The following is an 18,209-nucleotide window of genomic DNA, read 5'->3' on the forward strand; positions in this document are numbered from 1 at the left end:
AGAATTAAGACACCAAACCTGTCTGACATTCCTTTTTTTTAATATTTTCTTTTTAAATTTATTTTATTTTTTTTATAAGAGCATATTGTAGCTGTCTTCAGACACACCAGATTCCACTCATTGGATCCCATTACAGATGGTTGTGAGCCACCATGTGGTTGCTGAGAATCGAACTCAGGACCTCTGGAAGAGCAGTCAATGCTCTTAACTGCTGAGCCAACTCTCCAGCTCACTTGTCCGATATTTCTTTCTTTCTTTCTTTCTTTCTTTTTTTGTTTTTGTTTTTGTTTTTTTGGTTTTTTCGAGACAGGGTTTCTCTGTGTAGCCCTGGCTGTCATGGAACTCACTCTGTAGACCAGGCTAGCCTCGAACTCAGAGATCTGCCAGCCTCTGCCTCCCAAGTGCTGGGATTAAAGGCATGCGCCACCACCGCCTGGCTCCGATATTTCTTTTCTTTTACTTTTTCTCTTTTGCCTTCCTTCATCTTTTCTTTCTTCTTCCTTTCTTTGTTTCTTTAACAGATAGTTTTATTTTGTTTTGTTTTGTTTTAAAGTGGGATCCAGGGATGACACTCAGCCCTTCATGTTTGGATAAGCAAGCAGATCAGTGACTGAACTATTTCACTAGCCCTGGGTTTTTGTTTTTGACATAGGGTCTTACTAAGGCTACAAACCTTAAATAGCCTTAAACTCCCTAGGGTGCGCCTGCTTCAGTCCCCCAAGTGAATGCTGGAATTACAGGCAGGAGCTCCCACACTCAATGAAACTGTGAATTGTAATGCAAGGTCAAAGATTCTACTCAGTGCCCTGTGACAGGTGTCAACCTCCTTCTACATTTTGAACAGCAAGATAGACAATACAGGGCAGCAGCCTTATGAATTAGTTAGGATTCATTTTTGTTTGTTTTCTTTGTAATGTAATTTTTCAGTCTTAACAGTATACAGAATATTGTATATTTGCTAAATTGTCTTCTTAAGCTTTATGTTCACATATTAAATAATGTGTCATTCTGAAGTGGGGTTTGGCCTTTGACTTGGAGTTAAATCAACAGGAGGCAAGTTCTCTGGAAATTTTACAGGTGATTGTGCCAGGTACTCAGATGCCAAAAGGTTAGAGTTAGCCTTGGGCTAAACACTTCAGGCTAAGTTTAGCAGCAATTAGAAATAATGCAGTAGGCAGGAAGGTTCTGGAAGTACTGGAGGTAAATTCAGGACATTCTGAAACATTCAAGCACTTAGAAGAAGCATCAATTGTGAAAGAGTGACCTATTTCAAAGCCAGGCACAGGGACAGCTATTCTTATCCTAAAACCGAGATTGTCCCCATCTCAGAAACAAGAGATTTTTATTAGCAACAGTGGCTTTCTTAGATATTGCTGAAGCAATATACAGAGAATGAACAACTGCAGTGTCACCTTTGGTGTTATTTCAAATATAAAAATATATATAAAAATAAAATATAAGTTTTATATAGTTTTATTTTTCTTTCATTCTTCTACTCAAATATCTTTCTAGGGGCTAGTAAATGGCACAGTGGGTTAATTCCCTTGCTGTCAAGCCTGAGGAGCTGAGTTCACTAGAACCCACATGATGGAAGAAGAGAACCAGCTCTTTTAAGTTTTCCCCTGACCTCCACATGTACCTGCCCCTACACATGGACACACACAAAATTGATGTTTCAAAAAATCTTCATAATATTTGTTATCATCTAGATAGGAAAGGAATAGCTGTAATAGTTAGACAAAGTTCTTAGGTTCATGAGACTTCATTTTTCAGGAGAAAAAGAGACAATAAGAGATAATAAATATAATAAGTAGTGCCTGATTTCATAAGTATAACTTGAAGATATTGGACGGAAAATATTGATCAATAATAACATAGGTAGTGACTAATACTTGAGTACCAAAGTTGACTGGTTGAGGGGTCTCTTCTCGTGTGTTACATGTACCTAGGTAAAATGAGTAAATAATTTCTGTTCTTATGCAAAGAAATAATACCAGCAAAGGGAAAAGATCATATATGGAGAATAAATCTGGTAGACTGAAGGACTTCTCAACCAGAAACCATGGGGCACAAGAGAGGAGGAGAGAGCAGAAGACAAAAATAAGAGAGTAAACGGCATTCAGATCAAGTAGAGCTTGTAACCTAAGCTGGGAAATTAGGTTGCTTTGTTGTTGTTGTTGTTGTTGTTGTTGTTAGTGCAAATATTTGGGGTTTGGAGAAGGAAATTGTCTAATTTTTTTCCATAGTGAAGATTTCCTGTTTTCTCAGATTAACAGATCCATGGATCTCTTTGAAAGTCTAGCTCACTCACCCTAATGTAAAAGCCTGCTACAGTGCTGGGTGGGTATGGGGCACGGTCCTGGGGCTCCCTATCTATCCTAGGGGCAAATTCTCCACTTTGTTTCCATTTCTGTCAAAGATGATCTTAGACACTGGCTGGAACTCAGGAGTTTTCTTCTGGTCTAACAAGACAGACAGTGTAAGGCTAGGGGTGGGACTCAGTGGTAAGTGTTCTTGAATAACATATTAGAGGTCCTGCCTTCACTCTCCAATACTGCAAAGTAGGCCATTGGTGGCCCAGCCGCACGGGACAGATATAGTCAGGTACGGTAGCTACCAGCTAGCTGAGTCTCTATGTGGAAAGCATTCTTGGGCTTTGTGATCTTTTCCCCTCTTATTGTTGTATTTGATGTGGGCCAGTTACAAAATATTATTATATCTCTATAGCCAGCTATTGGCTTCACAGAGAAAAGTCTGAGCTATCCTTAGAAGGGTCAGCTTTGTTTTAAGGTCCAAAAAAGTTGTATCTGTGTGAAGAAGTCTTGTTTTCTATAAATCCCTGAGCCCAGCAGCATCACACTGCTAAATGATCTGCAGGAGGTCCTTGAAATATGCTTGAGCCAGGGTTATGGCTACTGTGAATATAATAGTTACGCTACTTCCCAGACTGCATACTTCAGTTTCTTACCTTACCAAGGGTCTTCTCCATTCTCAGTTTTCTGCGTCTGCGCATTTCTGTCATAAAAATGCACAGTATGAAAACAAACAGAAATGCCAGGTGAGGCACACCTTTAATCTCTAGGCAGAGGGAGGTGGATTTCTGTGAATTCAAGGCCATCCTGATATACAAACAGTTCCAGGACAGTCAGAGCTATACAGAGAAACATTGTCTTGAAAAACAAAAACCAAACCAAACCAAACCAGACGCCATAGTCTATGCTTCTAAAATTCCTTTCTCTACCACACAAATATTTCTCCTTTTCCAACTAATCTTTTTACTGAATTATAAATTCCTTCTGAGTAGGATTGTGATTCATTAATCTTGTACAAACAAGGTATTCAGCTGTGCATAGCTCAAAACAATGCTAAATAAACAACTTGGGAATGAGCAGGTGAGTTCTGGAATTATCCTTGAACTCTGCTTCTGGGCATAACTTTTTATTGAATGGCCATTGTATTTTAAATTCCCTTTGGCATTTTCAATGAATTGTGATGCTTTCTCCTCAGAGTCAATTTTACACACTCATTAGCGTTTTCCAGCTTCTCCAGTTTTACAGGCAAGGTCAACATATTTGTTCTTTCCTAGGTCACAAATTTTCTAGTACCTTGTTTCAGGCTTAAGATTTTGAATTGTCATTTATTCTACGCCATTGACTTAACCTCTAGTTTAGACTGCTATCATCCTGAAATTCCTAAAAAAAAAATACAACATTTTGCTGCCCACAGAATTTTTCTGAATAAAATGTCTTCTAAAATTCAGCTGCTCATCTCTGCAATATTGGTCATTATCAATGATACATATTATTCAGAAATCCAAGCTTTGGTTCACTTTGCAGGGATTTCTGTATACTGAATGCATTTTGGACAAGTCTTGCTTCTCCATAAAACCGTATATAATGTTCTATAAACTAAATGAAATAATATTTTTTCTGTATTTTACAGATAAGAAAATTAAGATTTAGTTACACCAGGTTTTCATATTTCAAGAAAAATGATAGAATTGGGGTTTTAGGACATGTGGATTTACTTGAGAAACACTGTCTATTCATTGCATTAGTATCTATCATCTTTTTTTTTTGGGGGGGGGGGTTCGAGACAGGGTTTCTCTGTGTAGCCCTGGCTGTCTTGGAACTCACTCTGTAGACCAGGCTAGCCTTGAACTCTCAAACTCAGAAATCCACCTGCCTCTGCCTCCCAAGTGCTGGGATTAAAGGTATGTGCCACCACTGTACAGCTTACCTTTGCTTTTAAAACTCACACTTGATTGTAAACATTTTAATGTGCAGGAATGCCTGGATTATCTCTTCCATCTCTTCCTTTACTTTAATTAATAGTCTTTTATGGAGCTTTTATAAAAAAATTGTCAGTAAAAAATATGTAAAATTTTACATAGTCCTTCACGAATATGTATGTCTACAAAATTGTTGCAATATTATTAAGTGAGGTATTGATGCATCAAATTAAAGACCCAGAAAACCAGATAATTCTGATCTTTTCCTATGTCTTTTTTTTTTTTTTTTTGTAATTTTGCTTATCCTGGAACTAGCTCAGCACCCGAGGCTGGCATCAAAATCGCAAAGATCCACTTACCTCTGCCTCCTGAGTGCTGGGATTAAAGGCGTGCATCAACACCTGCCTTTTCTCCCCAAGTCTTAAGAACTTTGTGTTTACAATACCAACCAACCACAGCTCCGAGGGTCTAAACCACCAGCCTGGGAGCACTTAGGGAGGGATCCAGCGCTTCAGTTGAAAATGTAAGAGTGGAGGGCCCTGCTGGGCATAGGTGGAAGAAGAGAACCTTGACCTCATGAAGGCTGGACGCCCCAGGGGGTGGGAATTTTGAGGGTGGGGAGGTGGGAGTGGGGGGGTAGATAGAGGTTACATCCACAGAGAAGAAGGAGGAGGGGTGATGGGATTGGGGGTTCCTGGGTGGGTGGGGATGGGGTAAGGGGACAACATATGAAATGTAAATAAAACATCCAATAAAATAAATTAAAAAGAAAAAAAAGAAAAAAAAAAACTTTGTGCTTGAGTGCCTTACAATCTGACTAAAAGATGTCCAGATTAAAGTGCTACATTTTAGAGTCACCCCACCATTTCTATGAAGCAGCATCCACTATGATATAGCGTTGCCATATCATCAGTAAAATCCTTCACAACTGTTGCCTTTTCAACATACTGGGGAAAAGAATAGGTTTGTTTTTTTTTTCTTTTACGGTGAGAATGAAAATGTGATTTTTATCATTAACTTTCTTTTTCTTTTTTTTTTTTTTGGTTTTGTTCGAGACAGGGTTTCTCTGTGTAGCCCTGGCTGTCCTGAAACTCACTCTGTAGACCATGCTGGCCTCGAACTCAGAAATCCACCTGCCTCTGCCTCCCAAGTGCTAGGATTAAAGGCGTGCGCTACCACTGCCCGGCTTTTCATTTAACTTTCAAGAGAAATTACTAAAAAGTGTCTTTTCAAGACGTCCCGACTCAAGATTCTCATGTACAGAAACTAGTACTATAATCATCCCTTCATTCCCATCATATCCGGAAGCCCTGGCTTTAGTAAGAAACACAGTTCATTAAAAGAACTGAACACGACGGACTTAGGACCGCGCGGAAGTCAGGTTGCCTCTGCACTTCGAATCCTCCTATCCCTGGGAACCAATGGCTCGTCGATGACGTCACCCGCCCTCCCGGAAGTCCCTTGAAAGACGCTGGGGGCGTGTTTTCAGGTCGCTCCGCCTGCGGTTACCTGAGAGACGCACGAGTTTTAGTGCGGCCCGGGAGGCGAGCGCGTCTTCTGAGGAGAAGCCGGAGCTGGTCTGGGGCCCGTGCGGCGCCATGGAGGTGGTGGAGGCTGCCGCGCAGCTGCAGACGCTCAAGTTCGGCGGCTCCGGCCTGGAGTCTGCAGCGTCGCCGCCACCTGAGGAGCGCCGGGACGCTGAGCCGGAGGAGCGGGCCCGGCCGGCCGGGGAGCAGCCGCCGCCGGCCCCGAGCTCGGATGCCGGCGGAAACCCACCGCCGTCCAGCGAGACCTGCGTCACCGGGCCGGACGCTGCCGCGGAGCCGCCAACAGTGCTCCAGGCCTCGGACTCATCCGACTCGGATTCGGACAGGTCGAGTGCATGCGGCAGCCGGGGGACACGGGCCGGGCGACACGGGGCCTAGGTAGTGGTGCGCGCGCGCGCTCTGCGGGGCGGCGCAGGTGATGCTCTGTGCGCACGTGCTCGCTGGGAGCTAGCTGGTACCCTGATCTCGCTGCATTGCTTTCCCACGGTCCCAGCTTACTTCTGGGAGTTCCCTCTTCCCTTTCCAAACTTCATAGTCCGCAAAGTTACAAGTGAAGGTAGTAACCTGTTTACAGTGTAGAGACCTCGACGTTTGTAACTTATTTGTAAAATTACTTTCCTCTGTTATCAGAGGAACTCAGATTAACGTTCTAACTTTAGGGTTAGAACTTCTGGATTTTGTTTCAGTTCAGATTGCTACTTTTTTCATCGAGTCTGCTTTTTTACAAACCTTAGGAGTTGAGGGTCAGGAAAAGGATGACTTCGTTTCAAAGTTCATTTTCCCCCTTTCCCAGCAAGGATCTCGTGTAGCCCAGACTGCTGGTCTGTAGCCTGGGAGGCTGACATTGAACTCTTGGTCCTCCTGTCTCCACCCTCCAAGTGCAGGGTGGTGCAGCCATCCACCACCATTCTCCTAAAGTTGCTTCTTCACAGTTAATGTTAATCTGTAGAATTTTCATGGGGAGCAGGATTCTATGAAATTTGCAAACCAGTTTCTTGGTAATTTGGGGTTCTGTGCTTTACACAGACATTTCTCCTGTGTATTGTTCTTTGTGGAAGAAGACCCAGAATATAGAAGGTTATCAAACTACAGATGTTTGAGTAAGCATGAGGTGAGCGGGGTTTCTTCTGAGCAGGTGGACAAGATAGAATCATGATGAGGAGACTTGGAGGAACCACTAAGAGAGGCCGGGGAGAATGGTTTCTATTAGAGAAGGTGTGAAGAGCTAGGTGGAGAAAAAAAGCACATAAAATGGGCTGAAGTTAGGGGCCTGGTTGTGTCAAGCCTAGTGTTTTCAGAGTTAGGTGGTCACCATGGCAACTTTGAAGAATTCCAAGGTAAGAAGAAACTCGTTATAGAATTAAGTAGTTTGATCCAGAGGTGAATCAGGCAGGTACTTGGCCTAGAGTTATCATTAGTCACTGATTGACATAGGCTTAATTATATTTGTAGAGATTTATAACAAGGCACTGTTGGCCCAGAGCGGGTCCAGGTTTTATACATCTTTAGGAGTTATAGCCAATGACATTTGTGGCTTCTCCCCACAATTATTCTTCATCCCAGTGTTACTCTGACCTTCTCACGACCTTCCATCCTAATGAGCTCTGTTCTTGCAGTAAGTCAAGGATTTAAAAATGAACTAAATAAGTCTGGTGGTGTGGTGCACATCTTTAATTCTAGCACTCGGGAGGCAGAGGCAGGAAGATCTCTCTTGAGGCCTAGGCCAGCCTGATCCGCAAAGGGAGTTCCAGGACAGCCAGGGTTACACAAGAAACCTTGTCTTGAAAAACGAAAACAAGCCGGGTGGTGGTGGCACACACCTTTAATCCCAGCACTTGGGAAGCAGAGGCAGGCGGATTTCTGAGTTCGAGAGTTCCAGGCTAGCCTGGTCTACAGAGTGAGTTCCAGGACAGCCAGGGCTACACGGAGAAACCCTGTCTCGAAAAACCAAACCAAAAAAAGAAAAAAAAAGAAAAACCAAAACAAACAACAAACTAATAGCCCACCCACAAAGTCAGTTTGAAATGTTTCCTACTTGAAACAAGATTTTATTTTAATTATGATAGTACTTGACCAAGTTTTCAACTTTTCCTCTACAGTGAAACAGATTCAGATAGCTCAAGCTCCTCCTCTTCGTCGTCTTCTTCATCTTCCTCCTGTGTATCACTTCCTCCTGTGTTGTCAGATGGAGAGGAGGATGTCCAAGTTGAGAAAGAAAGTAAGAATTTTCCTCTTAAAACAAAAGATGAATTGCTTCTTAATGTAAGTATTTACATTGATTGTTCCATAAACTTAGTGCCTCCTCCTCTTGGCTTTTTGATCTACCTCTGCTGGGCTTTGACAGTCTTCTACAAGCGTCTATAGAGAGACTGCTTCTAACCCTGACACTCGATGCTTAACTGATAGTCATGTTGATACCATTGACTTTGGTGAACACTTTGTTTTCAGATCTTTAGAATACTTTTGAGACTGGACACAGGACAGTCAGTTTTGGACCACTAGCATGCATGAAAAACCCAAGGATCTATGTTCATTCTCTAGCACTAACAAAACAGTGTGGAAAATACTGTACTGGCTTTTGTGTCAACTTGTTTTGCGTCAACTTGACACAAGCTAGAGTCATCAGGAGAGGAAGGAGTCTTAGTTGAGGAAACGCCTTCATGAGATCCAACTATAAGCCATTTTCTCAATTAGTGATCAGTTGGGGAGGACCCAGTCCTTTGTGAGTGGTGCAATCCTTGGTCGTGTGGTTCTGGGTTTTATAAGAAAGTAAGCAGAGCAAGCCAAGGAAAGCAAGCCAGAAAGCGGCACCCCTCTATGGCTTCTGCTTCTGCTCTTGCATCCAGGTCCCTGCCCTGTGTGAGTTCCTGTCCTGACTTCCTTCAGTGATGAACAATGAACAGTGATATGGAAGTGTAAGCCCTTTCTCTCTGACTTGCTCTTTGTCATGGTGATCGACATGGTGATTTTGTAGTTCATGGCATTTCTTTTTTTGTTTGTTTGTTTTTTGTTTTTGTTTTTGCTTTTTTTTTTGTTTCTTCCAAAGTAATTGAAACCTTTGAAATTAATTCCATTTGGAGAATTAGAATGCAGAATTCACTATGTTTATTCAATGTGTTTTAAGCTTTTTAGGATACCTAGTCACTTGAAGCTTTATATTCATTATTTTAAAAAGTCACAATTAGGAAACAAGTTATAGCAGCACCTCATTGAGATGGTTGGCATAACTTTCTCTGGGGTTATTTTATCTTACAGTGTGTAAATCTTCCTTCAAAAAAGGATGACAGATTTGGTTACAATCTACAGTTCCAGAGGATAGTCTCAGAAATTAAGAGTACAGGCTAAATTGCTTGTATTTGGTCTAGTCTATGTACTTAAGTTATTATCAGTGCTTTTTAGAAGGTTGGTAATCATTACTTGTAGTTAGTGTAAAAGACTAAATTAGTGACTAGCTTAATATGAAATCTGAAGACTGTATATTTCTTGGCTGGATTCTATCAATATTACTTATTGCTCATAGAAAAGATTTTTGTTTTACTTAGACATTGTAGGCTTATGGATTCCTGTGTTATGTGTTAGTAGTCCATGATGGATTCTGGCAAACAAAGGCTCATAAGCAAGTAGTTTTCTCAAAGTACAAGGAAACCTGGTGTCTGTTTTACATGTGTTCTGATGACCTTTCAGAAGTTCTCAGGTTGTAAAACCAACGAATAGGAGATTTATCTATGTGGTTTGATTTGCCTTATTGAGTCTGAATTTTTAACATTGAGTTTTTTTAAATTTAAGGCAGAATCTTACTGAATTGTGAGTGTGGTGGGTGTGTCTTAATAGAATACTGAAGACATTCATGAGAAGTCAGACAGGATCTTTGGCTACACAAGCTTTGGTCTTTGAGGACTGAGTTCATAACTGATTTTTGTATCTTTCTGGGACCTTGAAGTAGCTGACCCTGATGGTAGGTTCACAGTCAACAGTAGTAATGACTACAGAATGAATGTGAATGAATGAATGTGGATGAATGTGTCTTTTGTTCATTGGTTCTTTTAAAAAATTGTAACATACCTGTAACGTACGCCAAGTACTTTAAATAACCAATCATGTTTCTACTTGTTATCTAATGGACAGATACTAAATAGAGCAGAGACAAATTCAATTGCTAGGACACAAGTGATTTTCCCCCTCCTTGGGAGTACATTGTTGTCTTTTAGAACTTAGAACAGAAACTAGTGTGTTCCTTTTTCTGCCATTTCTAAGAGAGGTTCTGGGAAAGACATAAGAGGCACGCGGTGGTTTGATTAGGAACAGTCCCCATAGATTCATGCGTTTGAATATTTGGTCCATAGGAGTGCATTATTAGGGGGTATGGACTACAGTATTGGAGCAGGTGGGCCCGTGTTGGAGGAAGTGTGTCACTTTGGATGTGGGTGGGCTTTGAGGTCTCATATATAAGCTCAAACTACACCCAGTGCAGAAAACAGTTTCCTCCAGTCTGCCATTAGAGCAAGACATAGAATTCTTGGCTCACACTGCCATGCTTTGAGCTATGATGATAATCGACTAAACATCTGTACTCTGCAAGCCAGCCTAAACTAAATGTTCTCTTTCATATGAGTTATATCTTGGTTCTGTTGTCCTGTCACAACAATGAAACTCTAAGACAGGCACTTAGAGCTTTTAGCTAGTTAGATGCTTTTAGTATACAATTTACTTATGGTTTATGTTCATTGATGTTTTGCCTACATGTGTGTCTGTGTGAGGGTATCAGAAGCCCTTGAACTGAGTTACAGACAGGTGTGAGCTGCCATGTGGGTGCTGGGAATTGAATCCAGGTCCTCTGGAAGAGCACCCAGTGCTCTTAACCATCTCTTCAGCCCTTGTTTACTGCCTCTATTTATTTAGGTTTTTGAGACAGGGTTTATCTCCATAGCCTTGGCTGTCCTGGAATTTATTGTGTAGACCAGGCTTGCCTCAAACTCAGAGATCTGCCTGTCTCTGCTTACCAAGTTCTTGGATTAAAGGTACACTTAAATCATACCCAGCAAGTTTTTAATTTTAAAATGAATGGATTATTGATTGGATATTAACATATTTTTATATTAATAGTATTAGGAAGGAAAACCAGTTTGTTGCTAGAGATAGTGGAAACATTATAATTTTCTGGTTTGTCCTAAATCTCTGACTCTGTAAGAATCTATTAACGATGCTCTCAAAGGATTCAACAAGTTCAAGATAGGAGAGCATCTTGGGAAAAACAAAAAAATCTAAAAAAAATTAGAGAAAGTAGAGTAGCTGAATTCCAAGGGTAGTCTGACTGCAGTGTCTTTCCTGCTCTGCCTCTGTTGTTCTGTAGGGGTGGCAGTTTGTCCACCAATAAGCATTTCTATGAGGGATTAATCAGCTATATACACTGGGTTACACAGCCTTGAATGACTAGTGGAGTTACTGGAATGAATTGAGTTTGCTCGGACATGAGCCTGGTGGTCATCTGTGTTTGTGTGGGCGTGTCTGTAGGAGGTAAGACTGTGAGAAAGTGTAAGCTAGGGAATGTGGGCTCCTTGTGACAGTGGGAGTACCTGTGAGCCACTTGGCAGAAGAGGAGTGTAAGTGTGTGGAGTGACAGTTTTGAAGTTTCTTTAAAAAAGCAACACAAATAGTTATAATAATGTGTTTTCATTTTAATCCCAGGTGTGGGCTATGGGGCTGCTTCAGATTCTGCATGGCAATTGGCTGTGATTTGCCTCATGCTCTGGCGGGGCAGGGGGACATGATTTTGCCAGCTGCAGATAATTTCTGCAGTTGTGTGACATTGGAATTCTGGGGACTTGTCAGAGGGTATATAAATGCTAGAGCCTCTAGAGGTGAACTGGTTTGTTCGTTGTTGTGTGTTAAGAAGAAATAAGAAGAAATCAGATAACCTGATCAAACTTGCCCCAAGGAACTCAGGTCCCTAATCACCAGGAAATAGTCTAAATATATCATTGCTCTCTCATTTAGAGATCTTTTACCTTTCCTCTCTTTTTTCCTCTCTTATCTAGTGTTAGGAGGTTTGAAGGGTGGAAGAAAGAAGAACCCACAAAGTAGCAAAAGGCAGCTGCTAATGTGTGTTTGGAGGAGGGTGGGTATTGGGTTATTGGGATGGTTTTCTGACAAGTAAGGGATTCTGAGCCCTTGATATCAGTGTTACTGGTAGAGGCAAGTATTTGGAGTGATTGTGGTGCTAAGCTAACGTTGGAGTCACTGCTGTGAGGCTTACCAAAGAGAACAGAAAGATTTATTGTAAACTTGGGGTGGAAAGTCATGGGAACCAAGGCAGCTGTTAGGTCATTGTGTCTGTGCCTCATGGATATTCTTCCATCTTCAGTGGAAGCCAGTTGATTCTGTCTTTCCTTACTGGCTTCCTGTGCTCACCTTTAGACTGAACTTTTTCATTCTAGCTTTATGGACTTGTCTATCCCTGGCTCTAAATATGGCATTTTCTTGTGAATTGGCTAAAGTTTCTTTTATTTTGGGTTAAAATATTAAATTTTTGTTTGTTTAATAAGCAGGAATTCATTCTTCTGGGAAGTGTTCCCTCTTTGCTACAACTATATGCTGTAGGCTGTTTGGTTAAGACCTTGCTTGAACTCTTAGGCAGTATTAGCATGTCTTAGTGTGGAACAGCTGGATATAAGCAGTCTATTAATTTCATATCTTATAAAATTTGGAAGAAAATGAGTTGTTTTGCTAAATGTTTAAACTGTTAATGGCAGCTTTCAGTTTGTGCGGGTCCTAAGGATGTCTGGATCATGGACATGCCCAGTTTACTGCAATTTTATGTCCTATCTGCTTTTAAAGTGTTTCATCTTTGAGGAATGATCTCTTCACTTGTGCAGAGCATCCTCTTTACTTCCATTCAGTCTGCTTTCAAGAAAGAATGCTGCTTCTTCCTCCTTAAGTCTTTCCTATTGTTTGAAAACTAGAACTCAGTGATCTGGCTATAGGTTGAGCATCCTTAATGTGAACCATAGAGTAACTGAAAAAAGAGTCCATCCCAATTGGCCCTCTTGATGCCGTCACAATTACAGGCTCTGATGTGTGCTTTGACTCACTGTTTCTTCAGTGTAAACCTTAGAGTGCTGTAGAGCCTGCACAAATGCAAAGCAGCATATGCATTGCAGCCTTGGAGTCAGGTTAAACCCCACAGCGTTGATTGTATGTCACTGAAACAGAAAATTAGATTCTGCTCTTACCTCTTCATTCAAAAAAATCAAATTAATTGAAAATGTAAATTTTATTAAAAACATTAGAGATGGCAATGTTTCAAGCTATGAACTAGAAATAAATTTTATACATTGTTGCCTATTTTCTTCTCTGAAAATTATGACTCAGTGCTTATGGGCAATATATTCAGTAGGGATAATCATGTGTATGTATGCATATGGTACAGCATGACCAAGAAAATGTTAAATGCTGATCAGCAGTTCATGAGAAATTTAACTTTCTCATCAAGATTACCTTTATTAATTTACTTTTAGGAAATGTACTTTGTATTTAGGTTGAGGACAAGTATTCATCTAATTTTGCTAAATCACACATGCAGGCATGTCTAAAACATCTTCACATGAAGGAAAGAAATACCTGGGCCACTTCAGGTGGTTAGAAGTTGTACTGAACTATTTCACACCTGCCTGATATCTCAATTCCTGTGAAATTGCACTATGCGCTACACTAATCATTACTATGTGTTTTTCAGGGTCTGACTTACTTATCATTTGGCTTATCCCTAAATATAGGGAAAAGCTTATTTAAATTTTTATGATACTGGGTAGATTTGGAATTTACAACAATCTAACTTGGATACTAATGAAACTTGTCACAATGCCTGATATTTGCAGTGTTTTATAGACTCAGAGGAAGATGATTTTTCATTAGTATTTGATGTTATGCAATAGTCAACTTTTTTTAAAGGAAGGATTTGTCTCTGACTGTACAGGTGATTCCATAAGCCCATACGCAGCATGCTGGAGATGTAGCTGGGATAAAGCACCTGCTCTAACAGCCATACAGTCCTGGGCTCTAGCACCATACGGGGCAGTAAAATGGTTTTGTGAGCTTCAGATGAAGGTTTTTATGCACTAGAGCATCCTTACATTTCCATTAACATACATACGGTTATAATGACAGAGAATCATTCCATGCTCTTACTTTCCCTGACAGACTTTTATAAGTACGTTTGTCTAGCTGCAGTGTGAGGAGGATACATGTAAGTTGGATGAGTAACAGAATTAGTGACAACTTCAGAGGTGAGCAGTAGGACCTATAGAAAGAGAAGACAACTTTCCTTGTAGTGCTATGGGGCGTCAGCGCTGCGCAGACTTGGAGAGGAGCATGTGAACTTGCTCCAGCAGTGGTGACTCTGTCCCATTGCAGTTGTATCTCAGTCACTAGGACCTCAGGGAATCATCCACACAGCTCATGTTAGTAGTTCTCAACGGAACTTCTGTTTGAAGCCTTTAAAGATTTTAGATACGTGATCTGTGGCAGTCACAGTACCTTTTCTCTTAGTTATATCTGAGATCGTAAATGAAATGTACAGTCTCAGGTAACGAGATAGTTTTAGAGTTTGTTGTTTTAAGATTTTTAATACTGAAGTATAATTTTTTATTCAATTTTGTAGTTGAGTTTTGAGTCATTTTTGCAGAGGTTTTTTGAGTTTGTTTTTGCGTTTTGTTTGTTTGTTGCCTGTTTCTGAGACAGGGCCTCAGTGTGTTGCTCTGACTGGCCTCAAACTCTACATAGACCGGCTAGCCTTGAACACTCAGAGATCTGCTTCTCCCTGAGATTAAAGGTGTGTACCACCATGCCCACTCTTGAACACTGATTTTGTTGAGAGTCGTTTGACAGGGAAAAATAGGATGAAAACATACTCATTAGAAAAGAAAAAAAAAAGGCATTTCAAAGAATCATTGACATTTTTAGGTATTTATTGGCTGGCCTGAGACTATTTGGTATCGTATAACAGTAATTAATAAGGGCACTAATGATGCAATCAATACACAGATGGCTGAGTTCTACAGAAATCTGTGAAGCTTCTCCTAGAGGAGTTGAAAAATTATGAATGAAATATTAAATATGGTCACAGATGCCACAAATTGTACAGACCTAATCAATTCCTTTTTTTCAATATATTTTACCAGATAATAGGAAAAATAAAAATTGAGTCATGGCTCTCAGTACTCCAGAGATTGGATCCTACTTTCCAAGCATATCTGAAAAGTGAAGGCTCACCTAATAGCATCAGGTAATTGGCATGCATTCTTCTTGGGTAATAAGAGAAAAGCGGCCAGATAATTTATTCCACTTTCCCCACTTTTCTCAGTTTTGCCCAAACTAGTACCAGAAGGGAGTTTTACTTCTTTTTCCCAGAACTCTGTTACTCTTACTCCATTTTCATGAGTAAAAACACTTGTAAGATTCTGTAATTTTACCTTAGATCGTCAAATCGCCTTCTTTTCCTTTTTGTTTTTCAATAGTAAACTTTCAAAAACAAGCTAGAGAAGTCAAAGCCATTGTAGTGGATGAACATATCTCCTAATGGGCCTACTTGTGGCACAGTAGCTCCTTCAATGTTTGTGCTGGAAGGTTTGTGTTTTAGTAGGATTCATTTTGAATGTTGTATTGTTACTCATTTGAGTATTTTGTTGAACAGATAACCTTGTATACCTCATAGTTATTTACAGAATCAGAATACAATATTCTTACAACAAATGTTTCATGACTTTCAGAAGTATCTTTAGGGTCTTTTTGTTTGGTTGGTTTGCTTGGCTTTGCTATGGGCAGTCTTACTGTTTAGCTGTGGCTAGCCTGTAGCTCTCAGTGTTGTAGATCATGCTGGGTTAGGACTCATCAGAGAGCCACTTGTCTCTGCCTCCTGAGTGCTAGTAGTAGGGGGAGGCACCATCACATCATTCCTAGGTCTTGTGATTTTATGACATGCTTATAAGTATTTTTGTTTTTATCTGTATGTAGTTTCCATATTAATTACACTGCCTTTTTGATGATGATTCTTCAGCATGTTGTAAATCGTGTTGTTAGATATGTGTACTAAGAAATTTCGCTCAGTTTTCTGTATTATTAATGGAATAAAACTAATAACAGAAAGAGACTTTCCTGAGAACTTGAAGTGGAAAGGAACAGATTTAGAACTGATAAGATTAACAGCAGAGCACCTAGCCACATTAGAATCTGGGCTAAGTTACTTATATTTAGGTTTTGAATAATAGTGGATTATTTTGTCATGATGGAGCATTTTTGAGACAGGGTTTCTCTGTGTAGCCCTGGCTGTCCTGGAACTCACTCTGCAGACCAGGCTGGCCTCAAACTCAGAAATCTGCCTGCCTCTGCCTCCCAAGTGCTGGGATTAAAAGAATATACATTTTCTTAAATTGTACTTTTGTCATGTTTTTGCCTCAGGAAGACCTTTGACTTAGCTGTGGAGTGTGTAGAAAATAAATGACTTGAATTTACTTACTATATTGAATTTTAGTTATTCCTTTACCAAAAGTGTCTGGTGTATTTTATGTTCAGCTAGTCTTTTGGACTGACAATGTCAATCCTTATATATTCTATTATCAAATACAGAAATAAGGACTGTCGAGAAAATGTTTTTATTCTTGGATTTTAAGATAGAGGACATTTTATAATACTTGTTTTAGATAAATGACAGCATAAGTATTTGTGTTTAGTTATAGATAGTGTACATTTAAAACAAATTTTTAATTTCATTTTAATTTTGGGAACTAAAGTATAGATCAGTTACACATCTTCATTTCCCAAGTAGAATATTTAGGTTAGCATTAAGGTGTTTCAGTAATATGGTTATGTAATTTTACAGTTTTAGCTCTGTCTCAGACTGGAAGTATATGAGTGTTAGTGCCTGTGTATGTGTCTGTGGTAGTCTCTCTTTGTGAGACTGTACAGTGAGGTTATGCAGTGAGGTTTATGTGCAGTGATGAGAATGTTTAAGGATGATCTGACTTGAAACTGGCTCTTTAATTTAATGAGTTACATTTAAACTTAACCAGTGTAGTTTCTCCCTATATGGGTATGTAAAAATGAAAGAGATGTTTACAGTTTGATGTAGGGCAATCTCAGCTCATTTAAATTTTCTTTTTTTTTCCACTGTTAATTTTTCTATTTTTATTTTTAAAAATCAAATCATAATTTTTACTTATTCACACAGGGGTTATAAACACAAAAAGGCAGGACATGGGGAAGGGGATGACACCGGAGCATGGGTGTTCAGGGGGAATACGGATATCTTTCAGAACAGGGTATTGGCTGGGTGAAGGTTCAGGGGACAGGTCACTATGACTTTGCCTATGATTCACTTGTCCTTATCTAAGTTGGTATTTATCTGCCAAAGCTACCTATTTACAAGGTCTATGACTACTCAGGCTTGTAAATTTCTACAAAAGCTGCCTGTTTACATTAGCTTATAGCCATCTGTTTCAGTGTTTTTCCACAGAGACCCAAGACTTGGTGTTAGCATACATGTATGACAGGCCTATTGCTGATTTTAGCCCTATGGCTGATTTTAGGCCTTCAGTGTGTAAGCAGGGCTGCCCCTGACATCTCCTCCCTTCTCTAAGTATAGAAGGGCTGTGGCAATTCTAAACTTGCGAAGGCGGGGATAGAGGCCTGACTTCCAGTTATTGAAGGGGACCTTGTAATGGCTCTGGTAAATTTTCTAATCTGCAGATAAGTACCTTGTTTTCTCAGCATCCTGGGTTTTGTTCATTGCTTGATGGTTAGGGTCTTTCCCATTTCTCTCTCATTAGCTCTGCATTAGATAATTTAGAGATCCTCTTCCAATTCTATAAATTCTGATTGGAATCAAAATGCCCGTCGGTATGTAATACAGCTCTTTTCCCCTATTATTGCTGTTTGTATATTTTTATTTCTTGTCACATGTATACCCTTTTACCACCTACAAAAAAGTAAAGCGATTGACTTCTGTTTCCTTTACTAGTGGGTAATATGCCTCTGAGGAGATTTACATACTGTCTGACCAGGGCATTTGTTGTGCTATCAGGGAAGCCAGTGTTAACCTAATTGTGGCCATGCTTGCAGCTGCAGCTAGAGGTGTCTATGCATCATTCTTGGCAGTAAGTTTTCTTAGGAAGCTTTATTTTATTTTGAGATGGTTGGGTTCAGGTGTTTTTTCCTTCCTTGAGGGTTGTATATTAAATTATATTTTCATTTTCTGATTTTCCCTCTGACTAAAGTGAACATTGACTTCTGAGATCTTTGATTAGCTTAGAGTGGTAGCATGGATCAGTTTACTTAATAAATATATAATGAATGTTCTAGTCATTGTGCTGGGTGCCAAGCTGACAAGGTCCTAGTTACTGGGTTTATTTTCTCATTAGGGATGTGAAAAAAAAATGCAT

General features: G+C 40.0%; 1 protein-coding gene across 1 annotated transcript in view; it reads left to right on the plus strand.

Moving 5' to 3' along the window:
* Nucleotides 1–5,758: 5,758 nt before the first annotated feature.
* The window catches only part of Naf1 (nuclear assembly factor 1 ribonucleoprotein), a 30,185-nt gene continuing 17,734 nt past the window's right edge, over nt 5,759–18,209 (plus strand). The window contains exons 1-2 of the mRNA XM_028789059.1: nt 5,759–6,104; nt 7,878–8,040. Coding sequence (XP_028644892.1) covers nt 5,830–6,104; nt 7,878–8,040 — 438 coding nt within the window. The 5' untranslated portion in view covers nt 5,759–5,829. The remainder of the gene's footprint in view (nt 6,105–7,877; nt 8,041–18,209) is intronic.

This window comes from Grammomys surdaster, unplaced genomic scaffold, assembly GCF_004785775.1.
Source record: "Grammomys surdaster isolate TR1022 unplaced genomic scaffold, NIH_TR_1.0 125780, whole genome shotgun sequence".
In the NCBI taxonomy this organism is placed as follows: Eukaryota; Metazoa; Chordata; class Mammalia; order Rodentia; family Muridae; genus Grammomys; species Grammomys surdaster.